The sequence below is a fragment of the Narcine bancroftii genome, chromosome 1, assembly GCF_036971445.1.
Source record: "Narcine bancroftii isolate sNarBan1 chromosome 1, sNarBan1.hap1, whole genome shotgun sequence".
NCBI classification, from domain to species: domain Eukaryota; kingdom Metazoa; phylum Chordata; class Chondrichthyes; order Torpediniformes; family Narcinidae; genus Narcine; species Narcine bancroftii.
The window spans coordinates 261652220-261668558 of record NC_091469.1 but is presented as its reverse complement, the minus strand read 5'-3'; the positions used below and the strand labels follow the sequence as shown (position 1 = coordinate 261668558).

Here is a 16339-nt window from a genome sequence, read left to right as displayed (position 1 = left end):
GAGCATTTTTTCAATAAATTGAAGATTAGCAGGAAGGAAAGAGTAGGAATTGTGTAAATGATCTGTGTGGGGAAGATTATGATAAAACTGGCCAACCTATAAACCTGGGTGGAACTGAAATGTCCCCTGGGATGTTATATGCCAGTGGCATTGAAATCAAATGACTTTATTGAAGAGTGATTGACCTTAGTATGGGGATTGAGTGATTAAAAAAAAAGCACAGGTTCACAAAAGCTATGGACTGTATGGGAAGGGAAAAAAAAAGAGACTGAAGACAACGCAAACATATCCAAAGGGCTCCATAGAACACAACTATTTATTTAACTATCACTTGAATGTTCTACTTAATACATTGTCGAGCACTTTCAAAAATTGCTGGTTGTTGGTCATTTCTACCTGTGGCATTACTACACCAGTCTTGATCAAAAGCATTGGGACAAAATGCAAGGTCTCAGAATTGCACAAGCTACTCTTAAAATAAACTGCACAAGGAGACCACTGCATGAATACACACAGGGATTTAGAGAAGCAGGGGGGACCTCAGTGACTCGGTTGATAAATGCAATCCCCAGTTGGAAATTCAACCACTCTACCCACAAGATCCTAGAATGGATACTTCATATAGAAAATATTTTTCTTATTTGCCTGTTCCAGAATAGGTAAACAGACATGAAGGATTAAACTTCAACGTCCCACTAAATTTGAACAATCACAACGGGATTTAAATACAGAAAAAGTGTTTTTATGCCTGAGTTATATGACACATCGGTGAAATCACTTCTGGGATACTGCTTTCGGTATTAGTTCCCTTATTTAAGGATGAAATTTATTGTGTTGTAAGCAGTTAAGAGAAGGTTAGCCAAACTAATATCAAGGGTGGAAAGCTGTTGTATGAGGTTATACAGGCATGTCTGCAGATGCAGTGATTGTAGTGTGATACTCAAAAGTGCTGGAGATAGTCAGCAGGTCACACATCTATAGGACACAAAGGGATATAACCAACGTTGCAGACCTGAGCCCTTCATTTGAGCAAAAAGCAGGTAGGTGCCTGGATAAAAAGTAGGGGGAGGGGAGGAGGGAAGCAGCAGCAGGGGGAGGAGCACATGTCAAAGGCGGATTATGGATGGGAGGGCAGAAGAGCATGAAGTTAAGAAGTGATGAGGGATGGGATAGCTCTGAATGGAGAGGGAACTGAGGGATACGGAAGAGAGAGAGAGAGAGAGAGAGAGAGAGAGAGAGAGAGACAGTGAAAGGGCCTGATGGAAACTGGAAAAATTGATGTTTATGCCATCCAGCTGAACAGTGCCCAGATGGAATATTAGGTGTTGTTCCTCCATTTTGTGTGTGGCCACAGTTTGGCAGAGCAGTCTTATGAGGAGAGGACTGACATGCTCAACTTGTATCTCCTAGAATTTGGAAAAGTGCAGGAAACTTGATTGAAACAGACAGGATCTTGAGAACAAGGGAGTACAATAGAAGTCACTCATTTAAGTCAAATGTGATAGAGTTTTTCCTCTTAGGGTTGTGGGTCATTGAAACTCTTTTCCTCCAATGGCAGTGAAAGTAGAATCATTGAGTAATTTTTAAGGCCAATGAAGGTCTGATAAGCAAAGGGATGCTAAGTTATCAACAGAGTCGATGTTACAATCAGATCAGCCATGATCTTACCAAAGGTTGGAGCAGGTTCAGTGAACTGAGTTACCCATAGCTACTCCGTCTGTACGTTTAACCATATAACCATTTACGGAGCGGAAACAGGCCATGTTGGCCTTTCGAGTCCGCACCGGTTCACTGATTTTGTGCGCCCTCTTCAGGCATTGGTGACTTTAAGTGTAGTGTATCTTTGAGAATTTTAACATCGAAAACATTGGCTGTGTGGGAGAAGCCAGTGAGTGGCCGTGGACAATTACTTTTCAGACTGGAGGCCTGTGACTAGTGGTATGCTGCAGGGATCGGTGCTGGGACCAGCGTAGCTTGTCATCTTGATCCATAATCTGGACAACAATGTGGTGATTGGATCAGCAAGTTTGCAGATAATAGGGCAAGACTAATTCTAGCTGCTTGTCAGAGGAAATAGATAGTTTTTGTCTTTAGATCTGTATCTTAAGATGGGTCACTCCCTGTGGAGATGAAAAGAGAGTAATAATAATAAAAATGAATTATAATACCTAAAGGCACTTGGCATTGGACCAACAATAGGACTTGCACATTTGAAAGTCATTGTCTTAATATTTATTTGGTTCCCAATCGCAATCACCATGTTTAAGGTTGGGTGAAGCAGAAACAGGCAGTGAAGAGTGCATAAAGGAGTATGAGAGGGCAGGGGTGGTGGAAGGGAATATCACATATGGTTCTTCAACTGGACTACTCCTATATACCTAGAGCTCAGCAGTTTTGATCAAAATAATCAGAAATAGGGGTGAAGGGTAGAGTATAAATGAGAGAAATACTCAAGGCTGTATGTACTGAGAGTCAGGATTCCTTGTAATAATTGGAATTTTAAAAACACTTTAAAAGTTTAAAAACATAACAAAGACTTGAAAACGTATTGAGTGGGAGAGATGCTGCTTTGACACTTCGTCTTTACTGTGTTAACAGATCTCACTGAATGTTAGGACTTTTTTTTATGTTCCCACAAGAATTCTAGCAAGTCCCTTGGCAAAGATGAACAAGTACCACTTCCGCCTAAAATAACAAAACCACAAACTGCTCAAACTTTGAAGGTGGGTTATTGGGGAGAAGCACTAAATGGCTTCTTGGCAACATCTGCAAACAATAATTCCTGTGAATTTCTGAAATGAAGCAATTCAATAGCAACAGGAAGTGCTGCAAATTTTATAGCAGAGAATGTTCCATGAAATGAAGAGACTTTAGTGTTTTCTTTAGATTATGAATATGCTTAAATAAAGTTTAAAAAAAAGATTATGAATATGCAACAATATTTCTAGGCCATGCTGTGGCACAGTCAGTGAAAGTAAAGCACAATCTATTGATGCTTGTACCTTGTTCTTCTGTGCTCTCTGTCTCCCCTATTGGATTGCCCTCCAAATGCACAAAAGGAAAATTCTGGATTTCTGGAGGCACAGACCGCAGACTATTGTTCTGCAGATCAAGTCTTGACAAGTTGGGGAGGCCAGCAATGTTCACTGGGACCGTTACAAGTTGATTGCTGTGTAGATGCAATTCCCTCAGGGACGTCATGTTTGCTGTATGCAGGAATATTAAGATTTGCATTAGAAATAAATGCATTTTAAAATTAATTGTCATCACACATCCTTTACAAAGTACTAGCATCTAAAATTACCAGATTTTCTACATATTAAAAAAATGAAGCACACCAAAAAAACAGAATGTGCAGAATTATGCAAAACATGTTTGATAAACCTCTAACCTGTGATTTAGGTATTAGTTCCATTTTTAAATTATCTGCTCAAAACAGATTTTTAAAAAAAACCCCATCTTGTCTGTGAAAGATGTTACATGTACAAAATTTGTTCTAACATTATTCTGTAATAAAAATTCAATTCAACATTTCACACGTTATTATTTCCATATTTTCACCTCATATATTTTGTGTGCTTACATTAATGAGCCATTCCTCAACTCAAGTTATATCTATATTACAATAATCAGAATCATTGTCCAGTTAACTCACCAAGTGAAGATGGCAAAGTTTTCAGTCGATTCCCTGAAAAGTCTATCCAGGTACAAGTGCTCAAATTTCCTATCTCGTCAGGAAGCAGTTCCAGTTCATTTTCAGACAAGTCTGCTCTCTGAAGTGCTACAAGTTCACCAATACTTCTGGGTAACAGTCTCAGCTGGTTTTTCATCAGGGAAATAAAAGTTAGTTTTACCAGCTTGCCGATGCTGTTGGGCAGTGCTGCTAATTGGTTGTAACTTAGCAGAAGCACAGTAAGCTGTTTCAATTCTGTTATACATTCAGGCAAAGAGGTAAAGCTGTTGAAGCTCAGATCCAAATGGGTCAGGTGCAGGAGATGTCTAAATTCTGCAGGCAAAGTTGTCACCCAACCACGCTGACACATGCCATATTCATCCCAGAGATGACCACCTAGAGAATTTAATTCACCAAAAATTTGAAAGAGGTGCATTGCAGTATCTTTCTGTCCAGAAATGGACCTTAAAATCATCTTTATATCCCAAGCTAACCATAAAGACACACACACACATACAAAATAACTTATGCTGACAGGTTAGAAAGACTGGGCTTGTATGCGATGGAGTTTAGAAGGATGAGGGGAGACATGATTGAGGTATATAAGATTATCAAGGGGTTAGACAGGGTGAATTCGGATTACATGTTTCCAATGATGGGAGAGACTAGAACTAGAAGGCATAGTTTAAGAATACAGGGAAGGCCCTTTAGGACAGAGATGAGGAGAATTTTTTTTTTTTTTTACTCAGAGAAGTGTGGATCTGTAGAATGCTTTGCCGCAAAGGGTGGTAGGGGCAGATTCGCTGGATATGTTCAAAAGGGAGTTAGAAAAGGCTCTTGTGGGCAGGGGAGTTAAGGATTATAAGGATAAGGTAGGGAATGGATACTGACAGAGAATGATCAACCATGATCTGAAAAGTGGCAGTGCTGGCTCGACGGGCCAATTGGCCTACTCCAGCACCTACTGTCTATTGTATTACTTTAGAGACAAATAACATTTATGCTTTATTCACAGCTATTATTTGCTAGCTGATAAAAAAAATTACTGGTAATCATAAATATCAGAGGAATAATCCATAGCAAAACTCATTTGTACAAAGAAAATTATTTTAAATACAAATAGAAAATATAAATTACATACATTTTTATGTACAGGTAATTAAAAAAAAATTAATGACTGCACAATTAAACTCAGTTGCAATACCTTTAAGCACCAGTGATTTCAGCCAATGTAGTTTGGGAATGATGGTAAGTGATGAACCAATCTCCTCTTCATTGCAGTTTAGTCGCAGAAATTCAACCTGTTGCACCTGCTCCCTGTGAGAATTGTATAGCACCAAAAATTGTCTGGTGCCATTTGGATATACGTCTAAATTCAGTCTGTTGCCTGCCAAGTATACTTCTGCGATAGTGTTTCCGTCTGCCTCCCCAAGCAACAATTCCGCCATCTTCTACCATAGCTCAGCTGTATGAGGTGCATGTTCCAACACGCCAGTCAGACATTAGCTGTTTTTCACAACTCTTCTCCCTCAAGAATAGACTGCACTGTAAATAGTTGATAAAATAAGTAAGTCACAAGTCAACAATGCATGTTACCTAACTGGTTCGTTTTACATAGGTCCAGGTCAACAAAATTACCTTGTGTACGAACTCAGATTTGTTCCTCTCAACACATTAAGGTGTTGATGCATGCCAGATTATTGATAAGGGAAAACATGGAACTGGAATGTCTATTATAGGTCACATAGAATCAGGGAAGTAAGACATTGCAGGTGAGCCATGTCCTCGCCTGGTTATAGACTCAAAAAAATGGATGTGACAAAGAAAGATTATGAACTACATTGGAAATGTAGCTATTGTTATAAAGTACGAAGAGTGGCAGACAACTTCCACACATCAAGATCCAAGAATCAGCAATTAAATAAGTACAACAAATAAAAACACAAAGCCGGAGAAACTCAGCAGGACAGTGTCCTTTATCTAGCAAATTTTAAAATACTAACCGACATTTCAGATTTGAGCCCTTCATCAAGGAAAAGGTCAGAAGGTATCTAAACAAAGAGTGGGGGGGGGGGTGGGAGGGGTGATCGCAAGGCAGGAGGATATAGGTGGAGAAGGGAGGGAGGGGACTGCACCGATTGGGGGTGGGGGGGGGGAGGGACGGCTAGGTGAAGGGAGGGAGGAGAACTGGAAAGGGGGAGGGGGAAGAGGAGAGCAGGTTAGCAGAAACCAGATAAGTCGGTGTTAATGCCATCTGGCTGGAGAGTGCCCAGACAGAAAATAAGGTGATGTTCCTCCTATTTGCAGGTAGACTTGGGGGACAGTGCATAAGGCCATGGATAGACATGTGAGTGTGGGAGTGTGACATAGAATTGAAATATTGGCTACTGGGAGATCTCAGTTACTGTTGTGGAAGGAGCAAAGGTGCTCAGCAAAGTGATCTCCCAATTTGCGCCCTATGTAGAGAAGGCCACAGAGGGAACAATGGATACAGTAAAGTGCAAAAATAGTCTGCTGGAAGAATTTTGTGGGTTGAACCACATCAGAGGGAGAACAGGAATGGTTAATGTTTTGGGCAGAATCCTTCATAAAGATGATCAAGTCTCTGTTCTATAACACTATCCGGGGCATAAATATTTACTGTACATCTATGAAGTTAATCTGGACAGTATCATTCCAGTTTCGAGAGCTTATGGTGAATGCAAATCTGTCTCTAAATCAGCAAAAATAGAAATTAGCATCATTTTATAAAACTTACCGTAGCATTTTGCAACCAAAAGTTTTATTTTATTTCAGCCCTCACCAGCTTCTGAGGAGACAAACTGTTTCATGCTTGTCCAATTTTTAGAACTGGAAAATATTACGGCTGCAAGGTTTTAATCAAGTGCATGCATACAAATGGAGAGAGATGGGATGGGGGGTGGAAATAATAGCAGTTGGGAGTCAGGGAATAAAGAAAAGGAAGGAAGGTTTTTGATAGAAGGGGAGGACTGAGTGATTCAAATAACTGAAGAAAGAAATGCAAGGAGTAGGAATAGCATAAGAAATAATAGATGTGTCTGGAGGAGGTAAAACTTGGAAATCATTAACAGTTTATGTTGTCTGAAAATAAATGAAAGCTGTGGTTATGATCTTGTCTTACACTGGTTATTGTAGTCACAAGGATAAGATTTAATGTCAGGACGCTGTAGCATCTTTTCTAATTCTACAGTGGTGATGGAAAACAGTGTGTTTTTAGTCCTCTTTTTTTTTTCTTGGACATTCCCTCTGATCCACTCTTGTGGGTTGTGAGGTGACTGTGGTCTCTTGCACAGCTGGGGCAGAAGGTTCCTGATGGATTGGGCAGGTAAATAGTTTGTGAGGCAATGCACATTTATACAGACCTTCTGCCTGCTCTGGCACTTGGTCTCAAGATTCTCATTACGGTCCTTAATGCTCCTTGTCCACCTAAATGGTCATAGGCCAGAGAAGGTGTCACATTTCTTCAAGGAAACTTTGGGCATATCCTTGAACTTTTGCCCCTCCCCAGCAATTTCTCTCCTGGAAAGAGCTCTGAACAGATTGTCCATTTTGGGAATCTGGTCTACCCAAAGAAGTGTAATCGCAGACACTGCAGAGGAGGTTCACCAGGTTAATTCCAGAGATGAGGGAGCTTGGCTTTGAGAAAGGATTGAGTCATTTGGGACTGCACTCGCTGGAATTTAGAAGGGCATCTTATAGAAACAAAATTATGAAAGGCATAAATAAGAAAGAGGTAGGCAATTGTTTCCACTGGTGGGGGAGAACAGAACTGGAGACATAGCCTCAAGATTCATGGTAGTAGATTTAGGATGGAGAGGAGGAGGAACTGCTTTTCCCAGAGGGTGATGACCTGTGGAATTCACTGCCCATTGTAGCCCAAGTCCAAGTCAAGTTTAACCGGATGAAACAGCACAGTGCAAAACATGTGGCCACACAATCAGGCATATCACACACACAAACATACACACGCGGGACAAGTATTTCATCAATCCAAATAAAATAAAATATTGCTTTGTGCACATCAGAGTCGAGGATAGTTAGAGCGAGCAGTTTATTTGGCCGTTCAGCATTCTCAGTGCCCGTGGGAAGAAGCTGTTCCTCAGCCTGGTGGTGCAACCTCTGAGACTCCTGTATCTCTTCGCCAATAGATCACATCAATGAGGGGGAGGGAGACTCCCATGATCCTCTGCTACTCTTATGGTCCTGTCGACTGACTTCTGATCCATTTCCCTGCTGCAATCATACCAGATTGTGATGTATCCAGCCAGGTCACTCTTGATAGAGCTCCTACAGAAGGTTAGCATAATGGTGGCTGGTAGTCTTTCCCACTTCAGTCTTCTCAGGACGTGCAGTGCATGTTGCGCCTTCCTGACAAGTGAGGATATGTTGAATGTTAATGATAGGTGACTGGTTAAGTGAACTCCAAGGAACTTGGTACTTTCCATTCTCACCACTACCGAGTTGTTGATGTGTAGTGGAGGGTGGTCATTCCTGATCCTCCTGAAGTCCATGATCATCTCCTTCGTCTTGTCCATGTAAATAATCAGTTTGTTACTTTCACACCATATCATGAGATTTTCCAACTCTTCTCTGTAGTGTGACTCATTGTTGCTGATGAGGTCGACGATTGTTGTGTCATCTGCAAACTTGATGACCCTGTTGGAGCTGGATCTGGCGACACAGTTGTGGGTTAGTAGGGTGAATAGGAGTGGGCAAACACAGAGCCCTGAGGTGCGCCAGTGCTCAACGTTCTGCTACTGACCCGGACAGACTGTGGTCCTTTTGTTAGGAAGTCCAGGATCCAGTTACAGAGAGGGGTGTAGAGTCCCAGCGAGGACAGCTTGTCCACCAGCCTCTGGGGAATAAACGTATTAAACACCGAGCTGAAGTCAATGAATAGCAGGTGTCTGAGGCGTCGTTGTCCAAGTGTGAAAGGATGGAATGAAGAGACAACTGTCTATGGAACAGTTGGAACAATTTCTTCTATAGAGGAATTGAAATATGTGTAGCGTCTCTGGGAGGTGTTCTTTGATGCATTCCATCACCAGACACTCAAAGCATTTCATAATGGTGGAGGCTAATGCGACAGGACGATAGTAATTGAGGCCTGTTATTGTCACTCTCTTGGGTACAGGGATGATGGTGGCTGTTTTTAACCCTGCAGGAACAATGGACTGTTGTAATGATGTGTTGCAGATGTCTGTTGGACTGTGGAGTGCTTCAGTACTCAACCAGGCATGTTGTCTGAAGCAGTGGAGGCTACGTCAGTAAATGTATTTTTGGATAGATTTTTACACAGTAGGGGAATTAAGGGATAAGGGGAAAAGGCAGGTTAGGTGAAAATGAGCCTATCATCAGATCAGCCATGATCTCATTGAATGGCAAGCAGGCTCCATGGACCGGATGGCCTACTCCTCCTCCTATTTCTTATGTTCTTAAGCTGGATCTCACCATTTGTGGTGTGAGCTGTGAAAGGACCCAGACACTGGTTTGCTTATCTTTCCAGTGAGTTTGGCACATTTTGCAGCAATCATGTGGATGGTATTTTTCAATTGCCTTGATGTGCCTGCTGTAGGCAGTTCAAGACTTGGAAGCATATTGGAGGACAGGTGATCACTGCTCCCATCTCATTTGTACGATTTAAGATTTTAATCTTCAAATACGCTTTTCCTTAAATCACACAATGAAGGACGTGTTGAATTTCTTCATTAATATCCACCTTTGTCATGGGATGTCTCGCAAGATATCAGAAGTTGTCCACTTTCCCAAAGACTTGCCATGAAATTTCATGGACACGGTGTAGTGGGTGCAGTTGGTAGAGGTCCTTTGTCTTCAGCTGCTGAGTGTGAGGCCTATCTTTTCATATGCTTCTGTGAGCAAGTTAGGGCTCAGATCACAAGCATACACAATGCAAGCTTCATCCACAAACTGTTCCTTAACTGCTACAGTTTGATTATTTTGATTCTACAGTCGCTGTCGGTTGAATAGATGTGAAAATTAGTTTCACTCTCCTGTGAAGCTTGTTGAAGGTGAGGCAAAATGTTTTGGCCAAAAATAGATAAAGAAAGGTATTAGGCAATGGTTCAGTATTGTTGACCCTGGTCCTTGCTGATATTGGCAGTTATACACCCCTTGGTTAGAATCATGGCTTACATACTGTCATGAAGTAAATGTAAAATGGTGATGGATATGGGCATCAGTACTTGACGATAGCCCACAGACCTTCTGGATTGTTGCAGTCCAAGCCACGTGAGGTTAAAAGATACCACGCATCGTGATTGGAACCGTGCATTTTCCTTGGGTGTTTTTTGTGGTGAAGATCATGGTCTAGGTGGATGGAATTCACTTGATTATTCATTCAGCAATTCCTTGACACTGGAGGAGGAGGATTTTAATCTAAAATCAAATTACTCTGCCTGTGTTAAACAGCAGCTGACCCCTCCAGAGTTATCGCAATCAGGCTCGTCTCCATTTTTGAAGATGATCATGTCTGTAGCATTGATAGTGCAGTCTCCTTGTCTGACACGTGTGCTTGTGACTGTAGCCCTGCAGCATGGACTCCTGTGAACAAAATAATTTTTTTTAGCCTGGAATGCAGGCCCCTGCTCCACCCGCTGAGTTCTCCCAGCAGATCACTTTTCTACACCTAATTCCAGCACATGCAATCTCTTATGCTGGTGGTCTTTTTAAAAATTCTCTTGTCAGTGGTGGCAAGACTGGACCTCAGAGGTTGCTGTGAGAGGGAGACTCAAATCGAGGGCAGAGCCCCAGTTGAGCTGGATTTCGCTCAAGGCAGGCGTTAGTTACACTGCCCTTCCTTCCTGATGATCCCGCCCACCACCCCCAGGTCGGAGGAAGAGTCCTTTCATATTTGGTCCATTGGTAAGCTTGGCAGGTTGAAGAAGATGAACACGTCATGGCTGTCAGTGAGCCTTCTGCACTTTCTCCACTCACCCTCTGTTCTTGACAGCTTTAATCTTTCTTCAGTAATGTGACACTGATGTGAGCCAGGATGTATTTTTAGTGAAACGATTTGAGACCCCACTCTGCATTAAAGGCGCAATTTAAATGCCAGTTATTGCTATACAAACTGCATACCATCACATTCTGCGAAGTTAAAGCACTCATTTTACAAAAACAAAGTCCACTTAAGAAAACACCAAACAACGCTCGCATCCAGGAAGTCACAAGGCAGTACTATGCACATCTTGTATACCTACCCTGGCCATGGATTGATGCAAAATTAAAACAGTTTAACGTCTGCAATTGATCTCCCCATGAAACCGGCTCGTGGAAAGAAAAAAAAAGCAGGAAATCAAAATCTGTTCCTGATCACATGTCAGCATTGCATCGAACCTAGAAATGCAAGCGCGCCGGAAGGGCTGGCGAAACAGCACGGACTGGGCGATTCGAAATAAAAGTTTTGCAGGTTAATTACTGAGTCATTAGGTTTGAGACGCTCCCCTCTGCGGGAAATGATCGCACTGGTTTCTCTCAGTTATTTAAAAAGCGCCATCGCGGAGATTCTTCCCGCCATGGCAATGTTCCAAGTACAGGATGTAACAACTTTCCAGTTGTTTGATTGTTGCAATTTTCTCTTAAACCTTTGCTACTAAGGTCTTTACCCTCGAGTTGCAAAGGACTAGTAAGTGGTTTCATTTGTTCTCATTAAAGACCAGTCACATACATTCACACTGACAGCTTTCTATTTTGTTCGTCCAAAAGAGGCCACAATGGACAATGTATGTACCTGATAACACGATGAATGGACAGGCAGGACGACACATACCCAGTTTGTTATTTCTTAACATTAGGAATAAAGTTTATTTTTGAAATTTAAAAATGCTTCAGCTGTGAGACATCTGAATGATCTCGCACCTGAACCCGGCGACCGGGATTTCCCTGCCAAGCTGACAGATGGTAACGCTTCAGATCAAGTTCAAGTTTCGGCCCCACTCGCTTTGTACGTTAGTTAACCTGCTGCCATTCTTCGATTGGGGAACGATCATTTAAACAGAGGTTCAGAGAATAGTTTGAGCACTGAAATCCACATTCAATTTCAGAACAGAAAAGACCTTTCTTGTTCACTCGCGTAAAGTACGCATAAACATATATATGTTCAATTTTATTTCACTGTACCTTAAACTTTAATAAATCTTGTGAATTTATTGGACATAATCGTCCCCATGCATTATTGGAACATTCATGGTCACTGATATCCGAAAATACCGCATTAAAAGGCTTCTTTAGTGCATTCTCGCCAAGAATGCGCCTGCAGAAGCGGATTCAGACCTGTGGCAGCTCAGGTGGCAGCGCTGGCCATCTAAAACGGACAGCTTCACGGGAGGAACCTCGGAGCGCTCTCCGGCTCCTGTCCCTTCGGGCTGTCAGGGTTGGGATGGCTGGCTGGCTGTCAGAGCTGGGATAGCCGGTCCCCACACTGATCCCACTGCCCCACTCTCTCCCCACAGCCCTATATCAGTCCCCACACTAATTTCAGATACTTTTTAAAAAATGAAACATATAGCAACATTTCTTTTAACAAGCCCTGGCAAAGACCTAACTAAAAAAAAAGACAGATGCTATGAACTCTTTCATCAATTAAAGGGCATTTCACTTCAGTGACAAATCAATAGATTATTCCAACACACACAAAAGACAGAGGATCCAGATAGAGGAATACTTGGAATTTTGGATTGAATATGCATTTAAAATTTTGGACATTTTATATTTTGAAAATTGTATTTATAATTTTTCCAAACTCAGACAGTTCCAATAATTCACAGTACAACAATCTTGTTCATCATATATATTTACATTCCTTCTGAGGAGTCTGGTTTTATTTCCCCCCTCCCCCCCCAACAACAGAAAACAAGTAAAAAGGAAATAAAGACACATTAACCATTTAAATAAAGAAAATCAACCTACACGAAAAGGCAAAAACGCTTATTTAACCTAAAAAAAAACCCAAGACACCATTAACTGAGGACAAATAACAAAAAAAAACACATTGGCATTTCATATTTGCTCAGTAGTATGGACTGATCAGAAACTACATTCTATTCATTCAGATTTTGTAAGTTTTAAGGTAGCCCTGACATGCCTTGTTTCATTTGTGCAGTTTCAGCTCACCTTCCTTCAAGGCAATGAGAAATGCAGGAGCCAGTAAAGTCAAAAGAAGTTCATCATCTTGAACTTTTGAGTGCACAACAAGTCTTCTATTGGAACATTAGAAGACTTCCCATATTTCAGAAGAGTAGACTGAGAGGATGAAATCCACCACTGCCACCAATGTACCAGTGCAGCCTCCGTAAGCCTGGACGAAATTGTTTGAAGACCAAACTGCTGCAGATGTAGAAAGTCATGGTGATTTCCATACTCCTATATCACAAATGGTCACACTACACACCCAGGGCAACTGCATCCTGTTTGCCTATTTTTAAATGGCCCTTTAGAACATTGTCTACTGCACTTTATGTACATTGCACTTCTTCGCTTCAACACTAGATATTGCTACCATTTTAAAAAAACTACTAGAGCGACTGTTGAAATGTTACTCATCGATGAAAACATTTATGTCAGTGAAATTTTTTAAAATCTCATGGTGGAACCAAAAAGACAGAAGATGGCAAGGGAGTGGTGAAAATTTCAGAAACCGTGGGAAAATAAATACCTTTTCACAGAAGTCAAGGAGAAGTGGGTTTGCTTGATTTGCAAGGAATCTGTTGCAGTGATGAAAGATGCAGTGATGTTTTTTTTTAAGACTTTATTTAAAATTTTATAACATGAATACAATAGAGAATTACATTTAAAGAAAAATTTTTTAAAAATTAAAATGGTATGATTACAATATTACATCAGAAAACTACACAAAATAACCTCCCCGTTAATTGTAACACAATATTAATAATCTAACTTAAAATTAGTCCAGCCCTCCCCCCAAAATAAAGAGTGAAGAATTAATAAAATTAACATTATATATGGAAAAAAATACCCACTTACAAAAAAAGAGATAAAACTTAACCTAAAAAAAATTCTAACAACAAAAAAAAATTTATCAATACTAAAATATCACACTTAAATATATATTTAAATCAAACTTAAATACATATAATTAGCAAACGGAGTCCACTTTAACTTATAAAAAGACATCTTATCCTGAATTGAAAAATATATCCTTTCCATAGTCAAACAGAATTTCATCTCCAAATACCACTTATCTAAAGTTAATATATTTTTATCTTTCCAAGTAAGTGCTATATATTTCTTAGCCACGACTAAAGCTAAATAGATAAAGGAAATCTGATAATCCTCTAAACCTAAATCAATTAATGATTGCATGTTCCCTAATAAAAATATATCAGGATCCAATACAAGATGGATATTATATAAACTGTTAAAAATAGATTGAATACCTTTCCAAAACTGTTGCAATCGATCACAAAGCCAAACAGTATGCAAAGATGCAGTGATGTTTGAAGACACTACGAAACAAACATTAGTCCGACACTTTGAAAACTGGCACAGAGTGAGAACAGAAATTTAAACATCTGACAGCTAGCCTGTTAGCTCAGCAGTAGCAGTTTTTGTGTGACAACAAAGTACATAAAATGCCACAATGGCTAGCTACGAGGTAGCTTAACTCATCGCCCAGCACAGAGAACCCTTCTCGGATTGTGACTTTATTAAAGAGTGCGTCACTAAAGTGCCCAGAGAAAACTCAAGAATTCAAACATGTCAGTATGTCCAGAAAAACAGTGGCCCGTCGAGTCGAAGACCTGTCAGCTAACTTAAAACATCAAGCATCAGGCAAAGCTAGTACATATGATTTTTACTCTATTGCATGTGACAAGAGCACACCTGCTATGCACACAGCACAGATGTTAATTTTTTTGCGGGGAGTTGTCAACTTTGGCATCACCAAAGAGCTGCATGACCTTAGGAGTCGAAAGGGCATCATGATGGGTAAGGAGATTTTTGAAGCTGTATCTGCTGCGATTGATGAAATGAAACTGCCCTGGGACAAGCTGGGTTGAGTTATAACAGATGGGGCTGCTGCAATGACAGGCGAGCGGAATGGGATGTGTGCAGAAAGGTTCATGACAGTGGAGGCGAGGCTGTTAAAATACACTGCATTATCCACCAAGGTAGTCCAACTCAGTGATGAGATGAGCATTGTGGCAAAAACTATCAACCTAATTCAAGCACAAGCACTCAATCACAGAAAATTCCAGGTTTTCCTATCTGAGGTTGATACTGAATTCGGAGACATAATCTTCCACTCAGATGTGCGATGGCTCGCACTTTGCTCTATGCTGCAGCGGGTATATTCCCAGAGATGCAAAATTGACCAGTTTTTGAAAGAGACTGACCTCTTCATGAAGTAGTTGGCAGACCTGTCTTTTTAGTTGATCATCAAATCAACTAAACACACTGAACAAGAGCCTGCAAGGCAAAGATCATTCGTGCCCCACTGTACGCACACCTGAAAGCATGCCGTATGAAGCGCCATCTCTTTGAGACACAACTACGCAGCTTCTAAGTGGCACACCAAAAAAGGTAAAATATATGTTGCCAATCACATCTCTTTTTTCCTCTTTTTAAAATATTTTTATAGAGTTTAATATAATCCTACATACATAGTCATCTAGTAATAAGATACAATGGGTTAATCGCATTGATTAGTGGTTAATCCATTTCTCATAACGTGCCAAATATAATATTGAATGAAAATTAAATGGAACAAAATTGAAAATTCCTTTATATAGATAGATATAATTTTATCTTATTTATTGATGTGATTAATGATAATCACACAAAAACACATATTTATGTATTTATTTAAAAAAAAAGAAAAAAAAATTTAAAAGGAAAAAAGAAAATCTAACCAAGATCACATCTCTCCTGGCAGAATTCAATCAGCACTTCCAAGACTTTGCTGCCATTAAGAAGTTGTTGCAGAAGGATATAGTTAAGTTAGGTGAGTGGGCAAAGATCTGGCAGATGGAGGACATTAGTAAATGTGAGGTCGTCCACTTTGGTAGGAAAAATGGAAGAGCAGATTATCATTTAAGTGGTGAAAAACTGCAGCACGCTGTAGTGCAGAAGGACTTTGGAGTGCCTGTGCATGAATCGCAAAAAGATGGGTTGCAGGTACAACAAGTTATTAAGAAGTCAAATAGAATGTTGGTCTTCATCGCTAGAGGAATTGAATTCAAGAGCAGGGAGGTCATGCTGCAACTGTACAAGGTCCTGGTGAGGCCACACCTGGAGCACTGTGTGCAGTTCTAGTCTCCATACTTGAGCAAGGATATACTGGCCTTGCAGGCAGTCCAGAGGAGGTTCAGCAGGTTGATCCCGGAGATGAGGGGGGTTGACCTAAATCGCCTGGAATTATACTCACTCGAATTCAGGAGAATGAGAGGAGATCTTAAAGAAACATAAAATTCTGAAAGGGGTAGATAAGTTAGAGGCAGGGAAATTGTTTTCACTGGTACGTGAGACCAGAACGAGGGGACACAGCCTCAAGATTTAGGGGAGTAGATTTAAGATGGAGATGAGGAAAAACTGTTTTTCCATAGAGTATTGAATCTGTGGAATTCTCTCCCCAGGGAAGCAGTTCAGGCTACTTTATTAAACATATTT

General features: G+C 40.6%; 2 protein-coding genes across 8 annotated transcripts in view; one reads left to right on the top strand and one right to left on the bottom strand.

Moving 5' to 3' along the window:
- LOC138742504 (large ribosomal subunit protein P2-like) overlaps positions 1-16339 on the top strand; it is a 479457-nt gene that overhangs the window by 447440 nt on the left and 15678 nt on the right. The window lies entirely within an intron of this gene.
- Positions 1-16339, bottom strand: part of pidd1 (p53-induced death domain protein 1) — an 80252-nt gene that overhangs the window by 58269 nt on the left and 5644 nt on the right. For 2 of the 7 annotated variants that reach the window (XM_069896905.1, XM_069896961.1), the window contains exons 1-5: positions 10915-10985; positions 6432-10255; positions 4878-5218; positions 3656-4069; positions 3003-3206 (exon numbers count right to left, since the gene is read on the bottom strand). In XM_069896905.1, the coding sequence (XP_069753006.1) occupies positions 3003-3206; positions 3656-4069; positions 4878-5121 (862 nt within the window). In that variant the 5' untranslated portion in view covers positions 5122-5218; positions 6432-10255; positions 10915-10985. Of the gene's footprint in view, positions 1-3002; positions 3207-3655; positions 4070-4877; positions 5219-6431; positions 10256-10914; positions 10988-12826; positions 13037-14109; positions 14181-16339 lie in introns of those variants that run through there. The other 5 variants (XM_069896935.1, XM_069896946.1, XM_069896955.1 and 2 more) reach the window with 4 other exon arrangements.